This window comes from Tinamus guttatus, unplaced genomic scaffold, assembly GCF_059628265.1.
Source record: "Tinamus guttatus ecotype Peru unplaced genomic scaffold, ASM5962826v1 Tinamus_guttatus_pri_ptg000599l, whole genome shotgun sequence".
NCBI classification, from domain to species: domain Eukaryota; kingdom Metazoa; phylum Chordata; class Aves; order Tinamiformes; family Tinamidae; genus Tinamus; species Tinamus guttatus.
The window spans coordinates 360,028-370,101 of NW_028289133.1; the positions used below are offsets into that span (position 1 = coordinate 360,028).

At 48.4% G+C, this 10,074-nt stretch overlaps 1 protein-coding gene across 1 annotated transcript; it reads left to right on the forward strand.

Moving 5' to 3' along the window:
* The first annotated feature begins 290 nt into the window (after positions 1–290).
* KLHL40 (kelch like family member 40) lies at positions 291–9,575 on the forward strand. The gene is made up of 6 exons (XM_010214762.2): positions 291–1,484; positions 4,796–4,956; positions 6,732–6,839; positions 7,878–8,063; positions 8,533–8,679; positions 9,463–9,575. Exons 1-6 carry the CDS (start codon positions 339–341, stop codon positions 9,572–9,574), a joined length of 1,860 nt encoding a protein of 619 aa, XP_010213064.2. The 5' UTR covers positions 291–338; the 3' UTR covers position 9,575.
* Positions 9,576–10,074: the final 499 nt, after the last annotated feature.

Consider the following 10,074-nt stretch of genomic DNA (forward strand, 5'->3'; position numbering starts at 1 on the left):
CACTTGTCCAATGTGTCATATTAAAGGGAGATCGGCTTACACATGCTCCAGTATGGATTCCGTAAGCTTTGTAGCGCTGTGGCTATATATAAAGCCCAACGCTGGAAACTGAAGTACACAGACAGCTGCGATAGTAGCAAACACTTCACATTTGCAGAGCGCTCACAGCCTGAAAGCAAGGGAGACCTGCATGCTCTGCTTTGAGTAAGATTTTTTTTGCCAGAGGCTCATATATTGATATTAATAGATATAGATAAAGATATATATATATAAATAAGATAAATAGATACAGAAAAAAAGAACAATTGGGGGAAAAAAAGAAGAAATTACTCAACACCATGGCTCTGCCTTTTGATCAAGCGGAGGAACTGCGCCTCTACCAGCAAACTCTTCTCCAGGATGGACTCAAAGACATGTTGGACCACAGTAAGTTTCTGGACTGTGTCTTAAAAGTCAAGGGGAAGGAGTTTCCCTGCCATCGGCTGGTGCTGGCAGCTTGCAGCCCGTACTTCCGGGCGATGTTCCTCTCGGACATGGAAGAGAGCAAGAAGAGGGAGGTCAGTTTGGAAGATGTTGATCCTGATGTCATGGGCAAGATCCTCCATTATATCTACACCTCTGAGCTAGAGATCACAGAGCAGAACGTGCAGGACATCTTCTCCGTGGCCAACATGTTCCAGATCCCCTCCATCTTTACCGTCTGTGTGTCCTTTCTGCAGAAGCGGCTCTGCCTCAGCAACTGCTTGGCCATCTTTAGGCTGGGCTTGATGCTGGACTGTGCCCGGCTGGCAGTGGCAGCTCGGGATTTCATCTGCGACCGCTTTGCACTGCTCTCCCGGGATGAGGAGTTCTACCAGCTATCCCCAGATGAGCTCATTGCCATCATGTCCAGTGATTCCCTCAACATTGAGAAAGAAGAGACAGTCTTTGAAGTGGTGATGAAGTGGGCAGGGACCAAAGACCGTGAGAGCCGGCAGAAAGCCCTACCTGTTGTCTTCGAAAGCATTCGCTTCCGCCTCATGCCCAATGACTACATCAAGGACCATGTGGAGAAGCACGCCATGGTGAAGTCCAGCCCAGAGTTGCTCAAGAAATTGCAGATGGTGAAGGATGCCCAGCAAGGCAAAGTCACTGTGGTGAAGAAGAAGAAAGTGAAGAAAAGTGGTGAAAACAAAGCAAAAGACAGTACTGTCAATGGAACAGTAGAAGAGGAAGAAGAGACAGAGGAGGAAGCCCTTCCAGGGATCTTAAATGATACAATGCGCTTTGGGATGTTCCTCCAGGACCTCATTTTCATGGTGAGCGACAGTGGAGCAGTCGCCTATGATCCCACTGCCAACGAGTGTTATTTTGCCTCCCTGTCTGCTCAGATCCCAAAGAACCACATCAGTCTGGTGACCAAAGAAAACCAGATCTTCATTGTGGGAGGACTGTACTACAATGAGGATAACAAAGAGGACCCCATGAGTTCCTACTTCCTACAGGTACTACCTTTATTTTTCCCTTGTTTCTTTGGTCAATTAAGAGCATCACTGGTATTTAGCTACCATATGATGCTGTGTAATATGCATTGTCATGTGATGATAAAACAAAAATTATAAATGAAAGGGATTCTTCTCCCTGTATTTTTAATGTAGACCTATTTTTAGTGTAGACTGAGTTTTCTTTCTGACCATTGAGGAATGAGGCTGGATGGGTCGGTAATGGGAATAAGCCTTTATGATACAAACCCTGAGAATCTGCAGGAGGATGTAGGGGTGACTTTACCAGGTACTAGCCCAGAGAACAGTGGCAGCTACAGCCACACAGCAAACTCTCCAAGGACATGAGAACATGTCCTTACTTACAAACACGTGTCTCTTTTCCAATGCTATTCTTGATCCAGGGTGAAGGAAGCACAGGTGAGCTATTCTCAGCTCAGAGCCTCTCTCTGCCTTAGCCACTTCCCATTTTGTGCAGGGGAAAACCGTGGTGGGTGTTTTTTGGGATTCCCCCAAGGAAGAAGCGGCTGTCCCAACTCAGCAATAACCAAAGCTGTGATTAGATCAGCAAGATCTGAAGTAGCCTGGGCTGCAGTCCAAGATGATTTTCCCAGTAGGCAGCTAGCACAAGGCACCTACCCTTCCTGTCAACCCTGCTGGAATCCAGTAAATCATCAGCTCCTCTTACCCTAGCGCCCAGAAATCCTCTTGCATTTCTCCAGTGGCTCATGTCTGCTCTGTGAGGAAACAACAACCTCTCCAAGCTAATGCCTTATTGCATGGGTAGGTCTATACACCCGTACGATGTGTGCAGGGACTGTGCGTGTCCTTACCTGGAAAGGGATCGTACCCACTACCTCGAGTCAGGCTGTGGGGCCCATGCAGCGAGGAGCCGGTGGGAAGCAAACGCAGCCCTAGAAAGCGGGATGGAAGGGTAAGAGAGTGGGAACACCAGGGAAAATGCTGTTTCACACAGAGCCCTTTGCAAGAGGACGTGACCAGCTCCAGCGCTCAGCTGTGCAGAGCAGATGAACAGGCTGCTTCGTTTTCAGCCAACGCGTATGTCTAAAGATCGATGCTCACCACTTTGGGTGCTGGCCAAGCAAGGTAGTGCGCATGTACTTGCCTCTCTTCCTTCCCCTCCCCTGAGGGCTTTGCTGTGAAATTAGCAGCTACAGCAATTAGTGATCTTTCAGCATGCCACATAGGGAAGGGAGCAGCACTGCTACCAGCTGGCCTGACCCACCCCACATGGGGACCATGGCCCCATCTCACCTCCAGGGCCTCTCTGCCTTAAGCACAGCCTTACAACACCACAGCTGCCCAGCCGTATGGAAACTTAGCTGTGTTAGCAGCAGTGAGACCACATCTGGATGCTGTGTGCTCCCTTGAGCTCCCCAGGGCAAGAGAAACATTGAGGTACTGGAACGAGCCCAGAAAAGGACACCGAGATGGTCAGGGATGGAGAATGGGATGGAAAGGGAGAGGCTGAGAGCTGGGTTTGTTCAGCCTAGAGAACAGAACGAGAGGGAAGATCTTCTCCATGGCTGCAGCTACCTGTTGGGAGGGTGCAGAGAAATGGGCTCGGGCTTCCTTGGATATCTACACAGAAGGGCAAGAGGCAATATCCAGCAATTGTAGTAAGAGAAATTTCATCTAGCTATAACAAAAATGTTCACAACAGAGATGACAGAATGAGGTGCAGAGAGGTTGCAAAACCTTGGAGATATTCAATATGTGACTTGACAAAGCTCTGAGCAACCTTCTCCAACTCCAAAGTTGTTGCAACTTTGAGCAGGAGGGTAGACCAGGGACTCAGAGGCCCCTTCAATCTAAATCATTACGGGCTTTTAAATTGCAAACATCAAAATCTCTATATTCAGCTCCCAATTTCCCACTGACTTAGTGTGAAGCTTTGGGCATCTACCAGTCAATTTTAGCTCCTTCCCCGCAAAAAGGAGTCAGCGATTCTTCTACAGATTCTGCTGCATTCCTGCTTGGAGGGCTGAAAGGTGCTGTCAGATGGTAAAGGTGTGATTTATTTCTATCGATTTCATCAGGCAGCTCACAGTTCCTCTACGAGTAAAAGTTTCTTTTGAGCTTTTTTTCAGCTGAAACTTCACATGGACGTGGAGAGTCAGTGATATGATAAACCCTTGAATCACTACGTCAGTGCAGCAACATTCAGAGCCACATATCTCCTGCTGAAGCCAGGACAGTTAGATCAGGGACAGTTTAGACATCAGGACAGGCACCAGTGTATATAAATTCTGATAAATCCCCAGAGGCCTTGCAAATTTTGTCAGGAACAAAATGCTTCCATTGACATTTCAGATGGAATAGGGTATCCTTCATTTGTCGCTTCTAAGATTTATGCCCTGAAAACAACACTAAATCCATCAAGAACTATCCCAGTGACTGAGTTGCTCAGTCCTCTGCTATTAATAACACGTATGTGGGCCACAAATTGCAGAAACAATAACCACAGGCACCCAACTGAGGCCAAGTGCTTGGAGACAACCCAGCAAGTTGGAAGCTCTTTGGCCCCAGCCCATAACAAGCAGTGCTGCAGGCACAGCTCCATCACAACTTCCTCCTGTAGAGTCCCACCAAGCTGGCTGCTCACCTCAGACTTAACCCACTCCTCCGTTGACAACCTGGACTAAAAATGTGGCCCTACTCTACAGTTTCCATCAACCTGTGATGCTTAGCAAGCCTCTGGCCACATGCTGTCCCATAGTTTTTCACACCTCTCTCTGGTGCGAGGTAAGGCAATGCCTTGATCTACAGATGGCCAAGTATTTGCATCTCATCTAAGAACTGCCCCTTCCTCCACAACAGGGCTTATCTGCTCTTCCATGCTCAAGGTACACATGGATAGTCAGGGCAGAGCAGGGTCTAAACTTCTCTCTTGTCTATCCAGAGCTTTAGGCAATTGGACGGACTTTCCACTAATGCATAAGTTATAGTTAGAGATACTAAGTGAGACCTGCTCATCCCAAGATGACCGAACTTCTTCCAAATCCATCCTTACATGTGCAGTGCAGAGCACATTCCTGCAGGCACATCTCTGCTCTTAAACCTTCTCATGTGATAAATGTCCTATGATATATGACTTGTGTTTGTGCTAAGATCCCATCCTGTCCAAGGTGCAGCAGCAGCAGGTGGAGGACGGTCCTGCAGAGTGGGCCCACCTGGAATGGCCTGGACATGGGATTGCGCTCTGCTCACTGCCCCTGCACCCTGGTTGAAGCTACACAAGCAGGCAGGGTGAACACATCCTTTACACACTAAAGGCCATGTCTTCCTTTCAGTACGACCACCTGGACTCCGACTGGCTGGGGATGCCCCCGCTGCCCTCTCCTCGCTGCCTTTTTGGCCTGGGAGAGGCAGAAAACTCCATTTTTGTGGTCGGCGGGAAAGAACTGAAAGAGGGAGAGAAGACCTTGGACTCCGTCTTATGCTACGACCGGCTGTAAGTGTGTGGGAAGGGAGGTGTTTCCTAGGAGAAAGGGAAGCAGCTGGCTTGCAAATGCCTCCGTGTCTGCAGGGACCAGACAGTTTTGGAGACAGGGCTTGAACTTCAGATCTAGACTCAAAGACCATGGGGACTGTTTCAGACTGTACCTCGGGGCTTTGAGCTGTCTCTATCCAGCTGCTTGGTTTATTGTAATTGAAGCTACAGGGGATGGAAGTCGTAATGGGGATATTATGTTATCAGGACTGAACTTTGAAGATGCTCACGTGGGACCCATATAGATGAGTCAGGGGAGGTTTTCCTGCTGCTCTTCATTATCACATGCCCATCAGCTTGAGGTTCAGAGACCCTCACAATAGTCTGGGAGCACTGGGAGTTGCTTTGGTCAGGAACACGTGGTTTCAGAGCACTGAGATCTGGCACTGAACTAGGCTGGGGAGAGAGGGGCTCTTCTGCTCCCTTGCAAGAAGCAACAACTCTTTTTTATCCCCTACTAATGAATTGTGCTCCCTCCTACAAAACCATGCACCTGTCCAGACTATCCCAGCTGTCCTATTGGGACAAAACACTGCACAGTCTTGTGATAACCATCTGCAGGCTTAATATCATTTTATTTTTGTACAAAGGGCTCTAAACCATGACCTTTGTTAAAAGGTACCATCCAGTTCTGCTTACAAGAGGCAGAGATGTCCAAAAGATTGATCTTGCCAGCCCCTAAGAAGCAGGAGTAGTAAGCGTTAAAAAGCCTTTGCTCAGTTTATATTTAGATGTGTGTGCTGCAAAGTCTGTTTTATAGGCAGAGATTTGAAACCAGCTTCCATTCCCACAGAGCGTGGCATTTATCCGGCTCTGCAAACCCTCTGGGGAATGGCATTTCTCTCCTTCAAAGTGTGTAGAGGGTTGCTGGAATATGGGGTTGAAGCTGGCAGAGATGTAGTCAACACCTTTCACGTTAGGTGAAGATTTCAACTGTAACAAGCAACAGAGAGGGCAAAGTGCTGATCTATGGGATCATGTATTTTATTTAGGCCTGTGTATCTATCTCCCCACTGAACACAACATTCATGTAGATGTGAGGAACCTTCCCTTAGAGCCAGATCACCACCAATACACCCATATGCCAAATAAATACATCCGTTTTTGGGTATCCGTCTTAAAAAATAAAGAAGTAAAAATAAAAGCCTGAATCTTAGGTGTGCCAAAGCCCTACCCAAAGATGGACCTGGAGGCTCTGCCATGAATGATCAGTGGGACTGAAAGATCAGAGATACTGGTTTGGGTTGCCGAAACCTTCTAGCTGCATCGTCTGCTCCTCTGTCCTGCCTTGCTACGGCAGGACAAACTGGAAGCAACTGCCAGAAAAGAAAATTGCTGTCAGGATATCGTGCCTCTCAGTCCTACTGTTTTTTATGTTCTACATCATGCAGAAATCTCTGTCTCGCTTGCATCTGACTGCTAGTGCTTGCGAACGAGGGAGAAGGGTGCTGGGCATGCACAAAGATAGAAAGGAAAGGATGCTGCAGAAAAGATGAGCATTAGCGTAAGCATTCTGTATATAATCTTATTTCTCTTCTTCTCCTTTTTTTTTTTTTTTTTAGCATCATGGTATTTAGTGGCTGAATATTATTTTATTGGAAAACCTGATATTTTTAAGATTGCACTTTCAGTTTGCCAGGATCTGCCCTCATCTTTAGGTCTGGAAAGTGCTGTGTATTCTGGATCCCACCCAGCAAGCTAAGAATCCTTTTGCATCCCATCTTCTTCTGATCCAGGTCCTTCAAGTGGGGTGAAGCCGACTCTCTTCCCTATGCAGTCTATGGACATGCCGTGGTATCACACAAAGACCTCGTCTATGTGATGGGCGGCAAAGGAAGCGACAAGTAAGTAAAAAAGCAAGTGAAATCCAGGGAAATCAGGGGATCATTCCCCAAAGCAGAGGGAATCCAGAGCATGAGTCCATGCTTACCTAACCTGAAGGCTATGGGGTGGAAGGAACAAACGGGTCAAGGAAGATCAGCTGGGGTACAAGATGTGGTGTCTTCACCCCTCAGTTCAGCTCTGTTGCTGCAGCTCTTCCCAAGCTCTTAGGAGCCCTACACAGCAGAACTAACACCAGAGAGATGGCACTGCCCTTTCCAGAGAGCACTTTGCTCCCAATGAGCAAATTCACACAGTTTAGGGGAGGTGCAAGAACATCCTCCAGATTTGGACTTTCTTGTCTTCAAGACTAGAGAGGGGCCATGGAGCAGCATGGGCCTAGAAGCCAAAGTTTCTGCAACAGCAGTGGAAAACCTCACCAGAATTGCCCCTAGACCGGCCATCCATCATTTCCTGATAGGAGATGGTGACTCAGCAGAAACTGACTCTCTTGACGAACGTTATAGTGATTGCTTGGCAAGGCAGACGTGTGCCTGTTTGCAGAGCAAACATGGCATAATCCAGCAAAGATAAGCCCTGCTCTGGGAAGATAAAGGTCTGAGAAGTGTGTATGTGTGCGCGTACATTCATGCACACACGCATACCTCACATTGCCCTCACAAGGAAAGAGGATTTTGTTGTTGACATTTTGCAGCATCAGGCTGAATCAGCGACTCTTGAGCACCATCTGGAAGGCTGCACGCAAGGTTGCGGATAGGCAGCTCAACGGGCCCTGACCCAGTTGTGTGAGCACAAGGTTGAGCTTTCAGTATTCCTACCCAGAGCAGGCACATGTAGGGGGAATGTTCTGCACACAAATGATGTCTCCAGGCAGGGACACGCAGGCCCCCTAAGCAAATGTACCAGTTCCAATGCAGAGAGCAGCAAAACGTTTTCTGGAGACTCCACACTCATCCCAGCTGAATCCCCAAATTCCTGCAGTGCAAAGATGCCACTCAACAGGCAGTTGAGGGCCTCTTTTCTGTCCTGTCTTTCCGTAGGAAGTGTCTGAAGACGATGTGTGTCTACAACCCGAATAAGTTTGAGTGGAAGGAGCTGGCTCCCATGAAAACTGCCCGTTCCTTGTTCGGAGCAACCGTGCACAAGGACAAAATCTACGTGGCGGCTGGCGTGACCGACTCCGGCTTGACGAACTCGGTGGAAGTGTATGACATCGCATCCGACAAGTACGTACCGTAAAACACCATCCATAATTTCCTCTCAGCAGCATCACTCAACACAATGGATGTGGGTCGTGAAGCTGCACTGCAGTCCCTAGCAGCTCCTGATCCATGTGAGGTGTGCTTCACAGGTCATCTATTCTTTCCAAAATGAGGTTAAATTAAGATGATCGTAGAATCATAGAATTCCTAAGGTTGGAAGGGACCTTTAGAGACCATCTAGTCCAACCCCCTGCACACGCAGGGTCACCTAGAGCACGTGGCGCAGGTTTTGAAGATCTCCAGAGAAGGAGATTCCATAACCTCTCTTGGCAACCTGTTCCAGTGCTCCATGATGGAAAGAGATATGTCTAGTGACAGTCAAAGAATGACCAAAGAAGGGTCAGTTCAGTTGTTGGTTACTAATTCCAGCTTCTGCACTGCAAGGACAGGCAGGTTGCTCGAATGTAACACGTCTGATCTCTCACCATGGCAGGTGGGAGACCTTCACAGACTTCCCCCAGGAGCGCAGCTCGGTCAGCCTGGTCAGCCTGTCTGGGATACTCTACCTGCTCAGGGGATTCGCCACGGTGGAGACGGAGTCAGGAGAGCTGGTGCCGACTGAGCTGAACGACGTCTGGAGGTGAAGGCCTTTCCTGTGGCTGTCCCTGGAGCACAGCAGATGGGAGGGTAGCTGCGCAGTGAAAGCCACCAAGGCGATAGATAGTTTTGTTCTTCTTAATTCTTTTGGTGTGAAACCAAGGGCATTTATCCCAACACAAAGCCACAGGCTTGACACAGTGTCTCTAGTTGAAACACTTGCCCCGTGCTGTGCTGGAGGTCACGTTAGCCGATTCAGTGGTCTCTCCCACTTGACAGAGAAACGTAATTGGGAAAATCTGACTCTTCAACATTTTCCTGAATTGACTTTTTTCCCTGAACTGGTTCTGGACCTCCCCTTTGTCTTAAAGCAGTATTAGTGCAAAGCACATTTCTTCCTGTAAAAAGCCAGCACTCAGTTTAGAAATCGAATCTTCTTAAGTGGGACCAGGCAAATGGTCACAAACCACCTTTTGACAGCCGCTAGCACAGGATTAGCTGCCCCTTTCCTTCACTTCTGTGGCTCCAGAGCAACCTCAGCAGGCATCTCACGGGCTGCTGGTCTTCACCATCGATGTTGACTTTTGGTGGCATCAATCCCAGGGGAAAAAGATTCCCTCTACTGCGTGACCATTACCTTGTACCCTACTCTGGTGGTAGCAAACCAGAACTGGGCTCCCCATCCCCTCCTACAGACACCTTGTGTACAACTGACATCCACAGGACATGGAGCCACGCACCAGAAGCTCCCGTTGCTGCAAGGAGCTGCTGAAGGGGGAAGAGGAGAAGCTTTGCTCACTGCAACCTTCTGTTTGTCTCTCCTCAGGTACGACGAAGAACAGAAGAAGTGGGAAGGGGTCCTCCGAGAGATCCAATACGCGTCTGGTGCCACCTTCCTTCCCGTGCGCCTCAATGTTCTGCGGTTAACAAAGATGTAACGAGGCACAGTTTATTTCTTTCCACGGGGCTTTGGGATAAGCAGGGAGCAGCAAGGGGACGAGGGGTTGACTTCATGCCTATCAGCATCGGAGTGTGGCAGGGTTTCCCTGCATACAGCGTAGGACATTGCACCTGTGATTGATAGTTACCATTTTATCTAGTCAACCAGGAAAGGAGAAAACTCATCTTGAAGCTTTACGGGAGTGAACCACAGTATATCTAGAGGGGATCTGAAGAATGCAAGGAGCTGGGGATAGAATAATAAACATGGAGCAAAGACCTTGTCCAGTCTCTGTTAGCAGGACAAAAGTCTATATTCATGTTCCACTTCTTTCTCCAGCTTCTTCCCTCCTTTCTCTAATGAATTTCCCCACTTTTAAGGCAGCAGTGTGGTCCTAGATGCCTCCTCTGAGAGGAAGAGGAGAACAGAGTGAAGGGCAAGTGATTCTTGGGGACTTGTCTGGGAGGGGATTCCAAGGCACGGGAATGCTGGGGAACT

Bases quoted from the DNA above. Each gene is read 5' to 3' on its own strand.
- KLHL40 (XM_010214762.2), top strand. From the start codon at position 339: ATGGCTCTGCCTTTTGATCAAGCGGAGGAACTGCGCCTCTACCAGCAA. The intron at 8,064-8,532 runs GTACGTACCGTA...TCACCATGGCAG, and splicing joins TATGACATCGCATCCGACAA to GTGGGAGACCTTCACAGACT. The intron at 8,680-9,462 runs GTGAAGGCCTTT...GTCTCTCCTCAG, and splicing joins GAGCTGAACGACGTCTGGAG to GTACGACGAAGAACAGAAGA.